At 42.2% G+C, this 16,609-nt stretch overlaps 3 protein-coding genes and 1 non-coding gene across 4 annotated transcripts; 3 read left to right on the top strand and 1 right to left on the bottom strand.

Annotated features, from left to right (window-relative positions):
• Positions 1–139: 139 nt before the first annotated feature.
• LOC139344143 (immunoglobulin superfamily member 6) lies at positions 140–1,904 on the top strand. Its single transcript, XM_070982094.1, has 6 exons — positions 140–236; positions 419–730; positions 821–918; positions 1,022–1,069; positions 1,280–1,390; positions 1,542–1,904. The coding sequence occupies exons 1-6, from the start codon at positions 140–142 to the stop codon at positions 1,593–1,595; spliced, it is 720 nt and encodes a 239-aa protein (XP_070838195.1). The 3' UTR covers positions 1,596–1,904.
• Positions 1,905–1,945: 41 nt separating this feature from the next.
• Positions 1,946–7,981, bottom strand: mfsd13al (major facilitator superfamily domain containing 13a-like). The gene is made up of 7 exons (XM_070982093.1): positions 7,383–7,981; positions 6,682–6,996; positions 6,168–6,596; positions 5,270–5,424; positions 5,094–5,177; positions 4,789–4,932; positions 1,946–3,907 (listed from the first exon to the last, which is right to left on the bottom strand). Exons 1-7 carry the CDS (start codon positions 7,587–7,589, stop codon positions 3,766–3,768), a joined length of 1,476 nt encoding a protein of 491 aa, XP_070838194.1. The 5' UTR covers positions 7,590–7,981; the 3' UTR covers positions 1,946–3,765.
• A 211-nt stretch (positions 7,982–8,192) lies between these two features.
• On the top strand, positions 8,193–15,377 carry cdr2a (cerebellar degeneration-related protein 2a). Its single transcript, XM_070981974.1, has 7 exons — positions 8,193–8,495; positions 9,858–9,970; positions 11,086–11,234; positions 11,375–11,551; positions 12,636–12,950; positions 13,101–13,383; positions 13,581–15,377. The coding sequence occupies exons 1-7, from the start codon at positions 8,417–8,419 to the stop codon at positions 13,863–13,865; spliced, it is 1,401 nt and encodes a 466-aa protein (XP_070838075.1). The 5' UTR covers positions 8,193–8,416; the 3' UTR covers positions 13,866–15,377.
• A 1,150-nt stretch (positions 15,378–16,527) lies between these two features.
• On the top strand, positions 16,528–16,609 carry trnal-uag (transfer RNA leucine (anticodon UAG)). Its single transcript has one exon. It is a non-coding gene; the product is annotated as a tRNA-Leu (tRNA).

Raw genomic sequence — 16,609 nt, 5'->3', positions numbered from 1 at the left:
AAACACATCGAAATGCCTCATGTTTCTGGAAAGCCCACAGTGTCGCCATTCAGCTGCAAAGGACAGGAAAATAAGTAGGAACTAAGTGTTGAGGAAGTGCAATAATATACCCACTTCCCATGTTGTCAGCCACAGCCTCATGAAAAGAATAATGAGATCACTCACAAGCTGTCAAGCTACAGACATGGAGCAGTTATTTTGGTTTTCTCTCCTGTTCACCTACCTGCCTGCAACAGGTATGTCTTTGTTATGTGTTTTATAGCATTGTGTATATTATTCCTTTAGGAAGTAATACTTTCAAATCATTGCTCCGCATTAGTAATTACAGCTTCCGTTCAACAGTCGCTCAGTGATTTCTCTGACACATTATGGGCTGAAAGATACCAAATCTGTTAAATTTGTCTGTCTGTCATTCCAGAGAGCTGCTTATCGCAGCCGAACAAGGTGATCTGGCGGAAAACAGGACAAAGTGCCGTCCTCTCTTGTACCGTCAGTTCGCATTGTTCGTCCGCAGGCTGGCAGTATGAGTGGTTTTCTTTCAAAGAGAACTCCCATTTTCGCATACAGCCGCTGGACAATCCTCACAAGTACAGGCTGGACGGAGCCTCTTTACACATCAAGTCACTTCATACTAATGACAGCGGGATCTACCTCTGTGCTGCAGTATCGCATGGAGACCCAGCACGTGGCGCGCAGCATGTAGGGTTGGGTACAACGCTTGTCGTGAGGGGTAAGACAGAAAACTGCTTTTAAAGGTCAGTCACTGATGTTTGGATGTGTTAAGATGAACTGGGATGTACAGCTTTTCTTTTCTTTCCAGAAAAAGTTAAAATAATGGTGAGGAACATTCTTCTCTGGTTGTTTTTTGTCCTCTTGGCCATCTACAGCTTGGCAGTCACGACACTTATTGTAAAGAAGGTAAATAACAGATCTACGGTAATGTCATGTGTTGAGATCCACTCATACAAACAAGACTGAAAATGCACTCATGTGAAATGTACCTGTCTCATCTTTGTTCTAGTGCGGCTGCAATATCAGTGTCTGCAGAAGGATGCGCAAAACTGACAGGGTGTGTAGATAAGCGTCTGATTTTCTAATTTAACTCCTGCTTGACGTGTTTATCAAATGAGGGGGAAAGGCAAAAGAAGCAAAAAGAGGAACAGAAACCTTTGTCTCTATCAATTACGACACCACCAAAGACAAAGCGGCTGTTCACCAGCTTTTCTTGTAAATTGAATACACAGTTTTATGATCAATTTCTTCTCAACTTTCCAAACAGGATAACTCAACTAAAAAAAAACAATTCCGTGATGTGCTCCAAGAGATGTACAGCAGAAGGAATGTGGAGAAACAGAAACAAACTGCGAGCAGAAACCGTTCTCAAGCTGAGGTAAATCTCATTGCAGCATCTTAGCTGTAGTCAACAGATTGAGCAAGCACGAAAACTTCTGCACAGCTTGCGTTGCAACAGGTAGTTTCCCACCAATATGAACGTTTGCTATTTTACCATCATTTTTATAAGAAATTTAATCTCATTGCAGGCTGCAGGCACTGACCTCAACATCTCAACCGATGACATCTATCAAAACGTCTAAGTGTCGTTCAAGGATGAGAAAAGACCTCCATTATCCTGCCGGAGAGGAAATTCCAGAGCAATGAAACACCTGACGGATGACGCAGTTGTGTGACCGAGGAAATCAACGGAGGCTGCAGGGTAGCTGTGTGCCTGCTCGCCTTTTCTCATGAACCACAGCAAAGGTCGTGAGTCACTGTTCCTTTTATAGATACAGTTGTTCAGTTTTAGCAGTGACAGAAGGGCCAACAGCCCTCTAGCCGTAGTTTTACCTACTTTCTGCTGACTGTAATCACTATTAGAGCACCTTCAACCATTTCAGTATTTTCTAAACACGAGCAGTGTTCAGGGAAGAAAAATAAGAAAATCCAATTCAATTCAAAGACAAAGGCACATGATTTTAATTCTTCAGTCTCATTTCTTCCATATGTTTAGAGAAGTAAGCCGTTCTGATAGAACAATTGGTGAAATGTACTTTCAGGAATACAGAGTAAAAAGTAGCACACATATTTTACATTTTCAGCACACGCAGATCACGCAGTTCACTAACGACAGTGGAAGTCGGAAGAGCAAGTGTGCAACAGTGCGAATGAAGCCGTTAGAAGAAGACGTCAGTCCTCTTCAGAGAATTCAAGGTCACGTTTCGATAATATGATTTATGATTATCTTATTATTGCCCATGTTCTTGTGCTGATCTGAAAGGCATTTTTAATCAAAAACCAAGCAGAATCTTTCACATTCGGATGTAATAAACAATGCAATGACAAAAAAAAAAAAAAGGCACATTGGAGATCACTTTACAAACAGTACATCTTACATTAGACAAGGTTAAATTAAGAAAGCAAGGATTGCATTTTTGGTGTTGGGAGTGTGTTTGGCTCTGAAAAATCATCAATAAACTCAGAGGAAAGCACATTTCATAACCTGACGTGTCTGAGTCATCTTGCTGTGTCATATTCTGCACAATGACGTCCATACACATTTGCTCACTGCGAAGAATCTAGTCAGATAACATTAGAATGTACTTATATATCACCTATGAAGTCTCAGTGTTTGTCTGTATGCATTATTCACCCAGTAGAAGTTGTGGTATGAACTTTCAAATAAAAGTCTGTATGAGGCCCCACAGATGCAGGCGCACGTCAGAATGACTGCACGCTGGAGCGCGGCTGGAGTTAAAGCTGGTATTTGAAATTCTGCTCATGTTTGCAGCGAAGATGATGGATGAAATGTGTTTCGTTTAATCATTTGGTTAAATGTTGTGGTTTGTTATGTATGTGGTATGGTGTACGTCTTGTGTGCGCAAGACAGGTTTCAGAAAAACACTGTGATAATAAAGTGAAATCAAGTCATCTTGTTTCTTCCGGTGCGTACTTACTTAAGTGTTAAAATTAGATTTCAATTATCCACACAACAGATGCAGATAACAGAAGGACACATTGACTAAAAAATCACTACAGATCTCAGCTGTAATGTCTTCTTTGGGTATATTAAAATATGACAATGCCATTAATCACACAACCACAACCAAGCCTGGAATGTGAAAGAGCTTGATGTCATATTCTTTACATTTTTGGACCTAACTTCCTTATATCATACGGTGTGGCTAAGCAGCAACCTCCATATCACTTCCATTTCAGCTGACTGCATCAGCTCAACAGTCCCAATTTCTGTCACATCATTCTCATTTACATTCAGTGTCAATGTTAACACAAGTACAGCTCCTTTATTAGGAACAACACAGTATTTTTCACATGCTTTCTGAGGAATCTGCCCTTTTTTTGCAGGGCACAGCCATCATACAGTATGTTCCTGCTAATTAGCTGCTGAGGTCAGTGACTGGACAAAGTGTCTGACATTTAACAAAGTCTCATCATTCCTCCTATGTTTGGTCCAGATATCCAGTTTTTAAGTAACTAAAGGTCAAGATATGGACTCATCAGTAGGCCTTTAGATTAAGTATTTGTAGGAAAGTCGATATGTGATCAAACAAATGGTCATCAATAACCCAAATCTCCTTTGTATGCCACACTCTGCTATGTATTCATAAACTGCATCAGTATAACCCTGGATTCTCTCAAATATACAGTCATTTACTCACTACTTTCCACATAATCCCTTACTTAGGAATAAACAATTTCCCAGTTAAAGGAATACCAACCAGCTTCCTTTGAATGCTGAAAATATAGAAGTTAGCTGTCAACATACTTTGCGTCAACAGTGTGACTGCTACGTATGGAAAACCGCCTCCAAGTCAGGACCTGCAGAGAAGCGATGCACATGGGCACCAGACACACCAAGTAGAACATGACGGTGAGGAGGCTCTCCAAGGCGCTGGAAACAAGGAGGATTTTTGTTATGACACTGTTATTGCAACCATTTCAAACTGTAAATGTGTGTTGACTGTCTTCTTTCCGGCATTAATGTCACCATGACAGCGAAGGTATAAGAAAGCAGCAGATGCGTAAAACTGAGCATGTTAGGTAGATTGTTTAAAGTGAAATGTGTTTCTAAATGTTTTTAAAATGAAAGTTATATCATCATATCTTGTGAACTTTTTCAGCTGGTACTCAACAGGTCAAATATTTGACTCCAAAGCAAATATTTCACCGGCTCTGAATTCATGAAATTATATTACCGGTGACCTTTGAAATAAAAGGCAGTCGTCTCTTAATCATTGACATTTGTTCAGTTGAAGTTAATGAGAAAAGGTCATCAGCTGCTAGTTCAAACTTTCTGAGCTTTTAAAGTTGTGTGTGAACTAAATGATTTCTGTATGAGCACAAAACGTTGCCATTTTTAACTTTGGAAAATACTCGGCTCATTTAACGAAGGCAGTCGACGCTTCATAAGAACTTCATGTGGACTACACTGTTGCTCACAGTGTAGACGTGGATTTTGTTCTCTGCCACTTTCATTGGAAGTGAACTACAAAACACAGTTTTAAAACAAAAACAATCTCAGTCCAGACCACTGTTTTAGCGCTGCATCAGAAATAATCTCTGTGCAGACGAACATGTCTGAAAACACACATCACATGACCATTCACGTACATTGGGCATGCGTGTACCAGTGTTTGTTTTCCTCGTGCACATGTAGGCAGTAGTTGTATGATTTACATGCACAACAGCTGCTAGCAAGGATGGCAACACTTATTCTTTATTCATGCTGAATTGACTGCTGCCAGTCAAGAAGAAACAAGAAACTCTTGATACCTTGGATCTGAGTCCCTTCCTGCATCCTTCAGCTGTTCATATCCAAACTGGTTGAGGATATTAAGCACTATCATAGGGGCCAGAGACTGAGCCGGCTTAGTGAACAGAGCGTTCGTCCCAAACACCATGGAGGAGAGGGGGGAACTATAGAAGGGGGCAGGAGGCAGAAGAAAACATAATGCAAATATTAAATCACCGGTCAAATAACATGAATTTGATTAGAAATTAAAAAAGAAAACAATAGAAAATTGCTTCATGAGATACATTTGTACATTTGCTATTGCATATTATTTGCATTTTGTTACCTGCGCTTGTACTTCTGCAGATCTGTGTCAATGATGTCGGCCAAAGGCAAACCAAACAGGCTGAAGGCTGCTTGGATTATGACCCTGCACAGAAGATAAGGGACATATCTAAATAATTCTATATCATGAATTTATTTTACAAATGGAAGAATGTTGGACCTTTTTCAACCTCTTACATGTTAACAGTGAGGAAAAATGCCAGGATATAGTAGTGCTGAGGACCGAGCACTAGCATCACAGCTGCCATTGCAGCCTCGAGGTAGAAGGTGAAGAGGATGATCCTGTAGTAGCCGAGATCACGGAGGAGACTCTGACAGCTCAATACTAACAGCTGGGGTGGAGACAAGGGGTCAGGAACAACACATAAATACAAAGTAGCTTATCATAAAGTAACCCATCAAGTGTTGGAAAGCATTTTCTTGTTGGTGCCTTCAGGCGCTTGTACGGCGCTCTGACAGTGGGCTGTGGGCTCTGTATTCATTGGGGATGCACTTTTTTTCAGTTCCCATCTGATACCGAGCATCGATCGACACCAGTGTTTAATCAACAGGCTGTGTGTCTCACTGCTGTGGAAGAGACTGCCATCGTGCCAGATACCCAATCCTGCTTTTCCAGTCAGTTTGGACCAATATCCAAAATCAGTATTGGATCATTGCATCCCTTGTATTCATGAACTATGTTGTAAGTAACAGAAAGCCTTAATATTAACTATAAGCAGACAATGTGGTGGTGTTTATGATCATTCAGTTCTCATGTCTAGGATGTAACAGTTGCACCAATATTGCAGAGTTTTAAACAATAAATCAAAATTGAGGCTGGTGCTCATACAGTACTGCCAAAAATGACTTCCTGGAAGGGAGGAAAACATTCTGAAAACGTATGATAGGGTTTAAAAAAAGTCAAGTGAAGGATGTGTGACTTTGACAGACTAAGCCATGCAAAAGTGTGAGCATAGTCCTTTGAAGTAAGGCGAGGACAAAAGGACAGATTAAAAAGCAAATGAAGGGTTTGTCAGCTCATTATGTACCAGCTCCCATTTATCCTTTTATCCCTATAGCCACTGAGGGACGATACCTGTGGACAGATGAATCCCGCTCCGTACATGATGCTCTTGGCCAGAGATGGAAGCACATCTGGGGGAATCAGGTGCTCAGCAAATATCATGGTAAAATTATTAAAGAAAGCTAACATGAAAACCTGGCAGAAGTTCATGAGCACAAAATGCTGGAAGTCCCTGTTGGTCAGGATCTGCCACATCAATGCTCTTAACATGGAGAAGGAAAATGAGGCTTGATGAGAAGTCTGGTCAGCAGAGCACAGAGCATCTGATTCAGACCCTTTGTTATCAAAGCGGCTCTCGCTGTGGTAGCCTGTGTAGAGCATGCTGCCACAGCTCAGGATGGCGATGAACACTGTGAAGGCTTGGAAGGCTGCAAAGTCCTCCATGTTGTTGGACAGCACACCACAGAAGAGGACGCTGGAGGAGCCAATGAGAGAGGCAACCTGGGGAAACAAAAGGGAGAAGGATGGACAGTTACCCTGTTAGCTTAGAAAGATGGAGGCAGTGTTCTGTATCCAAAGTCCCTACCTGGCTGTACTTTACAAGTCTCAGCCGGCTCTGATGGTGGCTGGAAATCTCTGCAAACAGCGCACATTGTGCCAGCAGCACAAAAGTCAGCATGCCGTCAAAAGCACACAGCGCCACCATCAAGTGTAAGCCGCTCAACCAGTCACCGGGGGCGTAGGACCGCCATGGGAACCAGGCTATAAGAAAAGTCAGCGAGTAGAGGGGAGCACCATACAGGATGGAGAGGCGCCGCTGAGAGCAGCAGGGCACCCGCGAATTGTCTTGCAGGTAGCCAAAGAGAGGGTCATTGACTGCATTCCACACCATGTACACCACCTGTGGAGACAGGATTAATCATTAAAAATAGACAACTAAATTGATAATCGATTTATTATTTAACTGATCAGGCAAAAATGACAAACATGCTAGTTCCAGAATCTCAAACGTGAGGATTTGCTGCTTTTGTCTGATTTACATGATCATGAATTGGGTATCTTTAGGTTTTGGACAGGAAGCAAGATATATGAAGACATCACCCTGAACTTTTTATTCACTTAAGAAATCAATCAATAGCAAAAAAAAAAAAAAACAGCAAACAACTTAATCAATAAGGCATCACTTAAATTTCTCACTTGTATGCTTGACTACACCAGTGTTTTTCCACACGTATTGATACGCACTTGCAATCAAAGAACATCAATATGACAACATAATACCCTCACCTGTGATTGGTGGAAAGCTCCCTCTGATATCTTGTACTTATTGATGAAGAGTTTCACATAGTAGAAGCTGAAAATGTTGTTTATCATGCCAGATCCCAGCGTAGTCATGGCATAAGCCAGAGCTGCAGGATTGACCCCAAAACTGATCAGACGTCGGCCTATATTCATTCTTTCGTTGTGCACACCTGGAGCAGCGTCCATGGTCATGGCAGGTCACGCAATTTTATGACCAAGTTTACCTGTCGGCCAAACCATCCGGAACGAGGAAATGCTGTTTCTTGCTGTTTTACGCGGTTATCTTTCAGCGTTGCTCAACATTACTGCTACAAGCATAAATAGTGAAATTGGTCAATAATCCAGGGACAAAAAGCGTTCAGTACTGTGCTTGTTCTTGTTCCACCTGTCTCATTTTCATAATGTCCACACTTCCCGCACTGTTTCCTGAAGCTGTGTCATATTAACAGCATCTCTACCCGACTTAATCTCTATAAACTGCACACGAACACAGACGCTAAACCATCATAACTTAATAATAGGTAGGTTTCCCAACTAAGCGAAACTCGATTTCTGTGCCTTCCGGGTGGGGCGGGGCTTAAAATAACAAACAAACATCTGATTGGCCAGAGGAGTTATTTGGTTCCTTTTCTTGAGTCACGATTCGTTGGCAAAAATGGCTGTCATCGGGAGCAGGAAGTTGCGCCAACAAAAACAGTTTTTAAAAATATGAAACTCTCTCTTGTCGAAGTCAGACTATAAATAATATTAAAAGCGAAGTTGAATATTCCCTTAAAGTAGTGTTAAAGTGTAAAAGTTATTTTCTATGGTCGCAGTCAATGCTGTTTATGCCACCTACCGGATGTGTATAGCGATTTGCCACGTTGCTGTAGACAACAGACTTAACGACACCGGGAGGATGTAGTTGACGTTTCTCCACACAGGGAGGGAACCCGCGGACGACCTCGGGCGGCTGAATAAACACACCTGTGGAACAGGTTTCTGTCAGGTGGAGTCCTCGCTCGGCCTGCGGCGGGAAAATGTTGACTGACATGATTTTGGAGGAAGAGTTTGACAAGAATGGAGAGCCTTGGTACGACCCGCAGGACCTGGAGCACGGTAAGAGCTGCTCGGCTCTGTGGTCGCACCCTAAACTCCGTCTGACTGTGTGGGCTGCGATGTTATTACTCCATAGACTAGAATAATATCACTGTGAGCTATTCCATTATCGATTTATGTTAATAAACAATCGTATTGCTTCTGATGTACTTGCTTTTCAGGCATGTTTGTGCTGGTTTGAGATAAAGAGACAGATGCACCTTTAATTATGTCCATGATAAAAGTCACATAAATCATGAAAAAATAAGGGAAGTAAGAAATAGATAAGGCTGTTAACAATAAGCAAAAACTAGGATAAAAAATAAACTTGAGAAGAACATAAACTAGAATCTCTAATATCTGTTGAAGATATAGTGTACAATTATGGGTCACAGTAGTATACCACACATAATTATATGGGCTGTATGGCAAGGTCCAGTTCTTGCAAACTGTGTATTAAAATTTAAGCATTATTACATTTAATATACATTGTGTATATACTAACACACAGAGTTGTTATAGTACAGGGCTATGAGAGAAGAAAGAGATTAGTGATTATCTAGAAGGTCACATCAGTGCGAGAGAACAGCATTGGAAAGATTAACAGCAGTTAAATTATACAAGTGAAATCACATTCGCTCTTAAGAGTGAGGATTTGATTCCCATATTTGGCACATATGAAAATAAATGGAATATGTTTGGGTTTTGGCTTGTGGGACGTTAAAAAAAGGAACTTGGAAAACATCAGCCTGGAATCATGCTGGCCATTCTTTGCTATTTTTGTGACATTTAAAAAATGCGGCATGTTGATCAATAATGAAGAGAGCCGTTAGTTGCAGCCCTAATGAAATGAACAACTAGATGACCAAGTCCTGGTTGTAGGAAAAAAAAAAGAAAATCTTAGGAGCCGCGGTCCTGATAGAAAGGCAGCTCGTTATGCAGAGTGATGGCAGCCAGCAGGAAAGACTTCCTGTAGCATTCCACTGTGGAGCTGAATAAAAGTGAAACTGCCCTGCCTGTTTGCAGATTTAGGATGGGATTTGAAGCAATCTGCATGATAGATATGTTTGTGACATCCATCACTTCACCTCAGAGGACTAGTCAGCAGTGTGAGAAGAATTTAGCATTAGAAAGGGTCACAAGGAGATCCCAAGGCAGGCCTCAGATTCCTCTGTGATTCAACAGATACCAACAGTGTGAGACAATGACGTGTGTGTGTGTGTGTGTGTGTGTGTGTGTGTGTGTGTGTGTGTGTGTGTGTGTGTGTGTGTGTGTGTGTGTGTGTGTGTGTGTGTACCCTTAGCGAGTTCTGTCCCTTGCCTGTGTTTGGGCATTGAAACTGTCTCGTATCTTGTGTTTACATGTTTTCGTGTGTTTTGACAGATCTCCATTTGGCAGCAGAGCTGGGAAAAACCCTCCTCGACAGGAACCACGAGCTGGAGCAGGCCCTGCAGCAGATGTACTCCACCAACCAGGAGCAGCTGCAGGAGATTGAGGTGCGAAATGTTAGAGAGGAGCGAAGTTCTTGAGGCTCCAGGGGCGCTAAGCTCTCTCTGAGGACAACGTGCGTCTGAGAGAGCCAGACATTTCACCATGCAAAACACATGTTTATACCGGCTAGTCAGTCCATATAATTGCTGCACAATTGTGGTGATTTTCGATGAATGAGACTACAAGGGGAGATAAGTCATTGAGGAAAGTCCATGTTGAGGGATCTGAAAAGCTCTTTCACTGGAAGGGAAAGCCTCTCAGCTTTAAACAGGATGGAGTAAAAGCTAATCCTGACCAGTCTGACCTAGTGAGCATTTGGCACGGTGTGTCCTCTTGGCAGGCTGTACGTCTGTAAATATAGAAAAACTTTCACCAGTGTTTTGCCTCCTTCCACTGTTTACTAGGACGTTGTTCAAGTAACCAAGATCTTAATTAAAGTTTTGGTTTTGCTCTTAATCTACAAAATATTTCTTATTCATATATGCCCTAAAAAAGTACTAGATTACCAAACTCTCATAAATATTTTGGCTGTTATGCCAGCTGACTTTAACACAGCAGAGCATAGATTTTGGTTTACTTGTGGGTTTTTAGGTAAAGCTTATACACAATTGGGACTTATATTTCACTGCTCAGATGTTTAATTTTGGCATGTGCAGACAGTGCTTATCTATTTGAGCTGGAGGACATGGCACGCAGCAGCTCACTAAAGATAAGAGCCTTAATGTGTTTACGTTATTGAGAGGGCCGGTGGCTCGAGGATTTATCCAGGTTGATATGGCAATCCTCATATATCTCACTGACCCTCGTCCTCACGCAGTCCACCACTGGTTTTGCCACCAACGTGTGATACATGGCTGTGCTGCTGCATTAGATAAACTGGTTGCATTGATTTCTTTCTCCATCACAATGTAAAGAGTCCTTTAACAGGGCTTTAATTGGCGCTCTTCTAAGGATGATAGGGAATATATAACATTTGTACCTGATTTTTGCAGACTAGTCAATTAATCAACTAATTATTTCAGCTCTATACGTGTAATTAAATGAAGATACCATATAACAAACCTAAAGAAAACCCAAACATTAAGTTAAACCTTTGTCATTTCTCTCCCTTGTTCATCAGTACCTGACCAAGCAGGTGGACCTGCTGCGTCAGATGAACGACCAGCACGCCAAAGTGTATGAGCAGCTAGACATGGCCGCCAGGGATCTGGAGCAAGGCAACCAGAGACTAGTGCAGGACAACCGCCTGGCCCAGCAGAAGATCCATAGGTCTGTCTCCCAGTTATCAATGAATTTGTCCTTTAAATTGTATTTTACACACTTATTCACCCAAGATAATATTCTATGTATGCTGCATATTTGGTTAAGTGCTCGGTGTCACAGTTGTCTTTCTCCTCTTTCCTCTTCAGTCTAACAGAAGCCATTGAAGGCCTTCAGACTTACATGGAGGACCTGCAGACTCAGGTGGAGGAGCTAAAAGCTGCCCACGCAGAGCGAAACATGAGAGATCTGGCAGAGCAGCGCCGCAGCCTCGGAGCACAGAGTGTGTCCTGTCTCAAAGAGCTGTATGACTTACACCAGGACAGGTATTCTCCTGCTGTACGGTGCCCCGTCGTTCCTGCACCCTTACATGAGACCAACGAAAAGAAGGGTGGTTGAAAGCATCTTAATAATAAGAGCCCCTGTCTAATGCCGGGTCCTCTCTTACCCTCTGTGCTCTGCTGTCTCAGCCCCTTGTAAGCTGACTGGACACCTACAGGTCACCCAGAGCCAGACCAGGCCTCCTCCTTTAGACATAATCCAAAGGAGGAGGAAGTTAATCCTCCCCATTGTCAGCAGTGTGCTAATACATGCACACTACTGTTGCTTTAGCTTGCTACTTGTCATGTCGCGTGTTTGCTGTGCTTTGGAGAGAGCAGAGGTGTTCCTTAGTGTTTGTTCATCAACAACAAGTTTTCCTAAAATCTGGTAAAATACAAACTAGAGGATATTTCCTGAAAATAGGACAAGAGAAGATAATCCTTTTACAGCAGCAAAGGGGATAGCGCAGTAGTAAGAAGCATCGGTAAAAATGCAAGATATGATGCATAAGTAAACAGTATAATAAGTGAAACAGACAATGGTTGAATTCACATTATTGTACATATTGAAATATTGTTAATGCGCATGAGTGGGTTTGTCAGTTTCAGTGTATGTGGTCTTCTTGGAGCAATGTTGACAGTACAGTCTGATATCAGCTGGAAGTAAATAAAAACACACAATGTTGTCTTTCTCTGTTTTTTTACCCCAAAGAAAAGCATGTGGAGGAGGTGGAGCAGTTATATTTATCTTTTTTTTAGTAGTTTCCCGTTGAGGCTGAACGTGGCCCTCCTGACCTCCTGAAAAAGAAAAGGCAAACTCCAATTTGCCTGAGAGGCGAAACTCAGGGCAAAGGGGCAATAAGATTAATGGCTGTAAGGGCTTGATAAAAATGGAAAGTGATTCAGAGCTTCTCTCATCTGGGATGGGATTTATCAAAAGTGGGAAATAATGCCCTTGGCTACACCTTAGTCAGCAGATTACTACATTTTAATGCAACTATTTTGCATATATAATATATAATTTTGTTTATATCCTGAATGTCATTTTTTTTTTTCAAACATTTATTGACATTGCCCTTTTCTGGTTCAGGCATCTAGCCCACGATAGTCTGCACATGGATGGACTCTGGTCACCACGGGGCTCTTTCTCTGGCCGAGACGGTCACCAAGACCCAGAGGAGGAGAACCAGGCTCTCCAGCGCACCGTCCAGACCCTTCAGAGCCAGATAGCTGTGGAGAGGAGCCGCAGGGAGGCTGCAGAGCGGGAGAGTGAGCTGACAGTCATGGAGAACAGAGGCCTGGAGCAGCGGCTGGCCCTGCTGGACGGCTGCCGGGCCAGGCAGAAGGAGCTGGAGGCCGAGGTGGAGCAGCTGCGGCTTCTGTGGCGCGCTGACTGTGCTAACAGGTAGGCCTGGACTAGATTCAAACTGTCAAATTGTTTTCGCTTCATTTTTTATGACGACACTTTGTGATAAAAGTTTTGATATACAGCACAAGTACACACCCATAACAGCCGTAGTTTCTCAAAATATTGTGTCCTCTCCACTCCCACTAGTGTCAGAAGACCGGACCAGCTGCTGTTGCCTGATACAGTATTCTTTGCCTCAGAAGAAAGATCCAGCTCCGGCCATGAGGAGATGGAAGAGAAGGTAGAAAAGGATGAGGAGCAGAGAAGATACAGCCGCCAGAGGTGTAACAGCGACAGTGTTTTGAGAGCGATGAACCCCGACGAGATTCGCCGTGGGCACGAGCAGCTGTGTATAAGGCGAGCAGAGGCGGTGAAACAGAGGGGCATCTCTCTGCTCAACGAGGTGGATGCACAGTACAGCGCACTGCAGGTGGTGTATTCATAGCTCATCTGGTGCAATTTGTGTATAAGAAGCATTTAAAAGTTTTTTTCTTAGTTAATTGGAGCGTTCTGTTTTACAGGATGTGAACCTTTTCAGTCTTAAGATTTATGTCTGAGAATGCTTTCCTGGACTGACACAGCAGTTAAAGTGTGTGCACTCCCCTAAAATCTGTTTGTGTTAACAAGGTGAAATATGACGAGCTGCTGCGGCGGTGCCAGCAGGCAACAGACGAGCTCAGCCATAAAGCCGTCCAGACCTCCAACAGTCCCTTTGGGAGCAGCCGGACCCGCCGCCGCCTGTCCAGCTCATCTGCACCGTCTGACCTGACAGTGGTTCTGGAAGACGGCCAGCAGCCCGAGTACAAGGCTCTCTTCAACGAGATCTTCACCTGCATCCAGAAGACCAAAGAGGACCTCAGCGAGAACAGACGTCCTGTCAAGGACAGTGATTCCCAGGACTCTGCCAAATGATTGTATCGTTCATCATCCAGGGACGTTTTTGACTTTCACAGGCAGGAGGAACTCGCTGCTTTGCTCTACCCAGAGGGTGCAGATGCAGTAAGGACACTCCCCCACTGTCTGCCACATGCTACAATCCTCTTATCTCCTGTCATGTTGACACACCTATGCTTTTTGTTAGTCAGCACTGTTCCTTTTACTCCGTCCTTAGCAAAAAAATGCAGTGTTATAAAACTTGTTATATAACGCAGCTTTATTGTTTGAAATAAGAAGGCATTCCAAATTTCAGCAACAAATATACATAAAACTAATATTGAAGAATTGTTGTTCTTCAATAAGAGATATTTATAGTTAGATAAATTTGTGCCAGATCGGGTCAGCTCGTCCTCTAATAAAAGCACATTTCAGTGGGTAGCTTGGCCTCTAGATCTGCAAGTATTATGCCTACGTCCAACAGTATTCAGTGTTTATATAATGTTGGGAGAGAAATGCTCACGGTGAATATTTGTGTGTGGTTAAGATTTGAGATATAGCTGTTATGTAGGACTTGTGTAAACAGAAATGTTGGAATGTTGTAATAGGATGAAAAGCTGCAGGAATAACTGAAGGCTCAGGAGTTTATGATAATTAGCTTAACGGCTAGTGTAAGTTGGTTTTTGTACGTTGGCAATAGTTCAGCAGTTTGGGGTCGTTGGCATGTCACCAGAGAAATATCAGTGGACACTGGAAAACTGTTCTTAATGGTCTTGCTTTCTGTTTTCATGTCTGTGTACAGCTTCTGATGAGTGTCTTTTTTGACTGAATCACATTATTTTATTTATTCTTTTTGTTTAGTTTTCTTTTTTTTTTTGTACATTTATAGAAAAATAAATTATATTTCTTTTCTTTGTTGCTAAATGTGCAGAGCAGATTGGCCAGCTAAGTTCAGTGTACACTGAGGTGCTTATTTTGTGTTTGTTAATATTTTGTCTGACACAGGTGATTGAAAAAAAAATACAGAGGTTAATGGAAAGCACAAAAGAAATGATCCCTCATTTAGAAACGATTTCCTTTGCTTCAAATTGTCTGACCTGGCTTGGACATTTCTGGCTCTTAATATGGAACAGAAATTGTGTTGACCAGGTTAGCATAAACAGAAAGACAACAACAGCAGTTTATTCTTATAACCCTTTCAATCTAAATCAACATGGTTAAGTTATTGTGGGAACTCAACCACATACAGGAAAAATCAAATGTTCAGCTTCTCACCTGTTACTGGTTAAACTTTTCTAACCTGACAAACCTGCAAATCATTTAAAATAGTGTCATGAGGTTGTTGTTTCACTTTCACTCTCCATCATGAGAAGTATGATGCTTAATGGACAATTCTGATGTACTAGACTACAGTGCAGTAGAGGCATTTAGCAATGTTTTAAGCTGTGAAATTATGCTGCTGCAGAAGGCATCGCTGTATGATCATAGGTGTCCTCCATGAAGACTAACATGTTTTTCTTGCAACTAACTAGTAAAAATGTTGATGCAGGAGCCTGTTGTGTCTTCTCTGAGTCCAGACGTCTGAAGCACCAACTTGTGCATGCATGTAAAAGCTGAATTGTAGGTGCTACAACAAGAGAGATGATGTGCAAAGATGTTTCAACCTGTCCTGCAGTGTGTTTAGTCAAATCGAAGCAGTGAACAACAGCAACAGTGAAGCATTTTCTCTCCTACAGAATCCAGAGGAGTCCTCATTCCTCAAGACCTCTGTCCCCCAGTGCTCTCTGTGGTCCAGCAAATTAATGGGGCTTTTGTCTCCTTTCATAATTAGATTTTACATAACTGAAATCTCGAACTCAACTCGCCCCAAATCCATTAAACCTCCGAACAAGGGGATTGCATACCGTGCATGCATAAAGGGACAGGTCTTGGCAAGAACATGCACACAGCATCCAAGCAATCAGCACAGAGGTCTGTGGCTGAGAGACCAAACTTACTGTGAAAACAAAAAGTGGGTTCATGTTCATGAAAGAATAGATGAACTGGGAAATTATTTACATTGTCCCTCATGGCAGGGAGAAACAAGGTGTTAGCAGTGAGTCCCAATAGGAAATGAATGCTAGCTAGCTAATAGTGAGTTAATATCTTCTATTAGCAACACATTAGCCTCAGAGAGCTAGCAGCTAGCTTGGTCAGCATGGCCTAAGCTGATACAGAAGAAAAACACCAACCAAACAATTACAAAACAGCTGCAATAAAAGGGTGCATAAAGATAAATGCTCCAACGAGGGCATTTGAGGAGTTTGATAGATAGAGTATAATCTGGCAATATTTTAGCCACAGTCTGCCCAACAGCACATGCATTCCTCTCTCTTCAAACTAACTCAACAGTTTGTATCCTCATGACAGGATTAATATAAATATATTATTCTTGTCATATATTCTACAATATGAAGCATTAGACTGTGGTGAATGTGACTGACGTTACTGTGCTCTTAACAAAGGTTTGTGTTTTGCTTGAGTATTGCCATGCTACTTTATATACTTTATTTCGCTCTAAGGAGCAAAGGAGTTTATCTTTTTACTCTACTACATTTAGTGGACAGTTCCAAGTGACTTTGCAGAACAAGACTTTAACCATTAGGACAAGTCCGTCACTGTTGTAGTTATTTCAGTTTAGTTTACCGCCGTTCAACGTAACGGTAGCGTGGCCGAGTGGTCTAAGGCGCTGGATTTAGGCTCCAGTCATTTCGATGGCGTGGGTTCGAATCCCACCGCTGCCA

The sequence above is a fragment of the Chaetodon trifascialis genome, chromosome 15 (genome assembly GCF_039877785.1).
Source record: "Chaetodon trifascialis isolate fChaTrf1 chromosome 15, fChaTrf1.hap1, whole genome shotgun sequence".
NCBI classification, from domain to species: Eukaryota; Metazoa; Chordata; class Actinopteri; order Chaetodontiformes; family Chaetodontidae; genus Chaetodon; species Chaetodon trifascialis.
The sequence above is the reverse complement of the archived record's forward strand: the minus strand, read 5'-3'. Positions and strand labels throughout refer to the sequence as shown.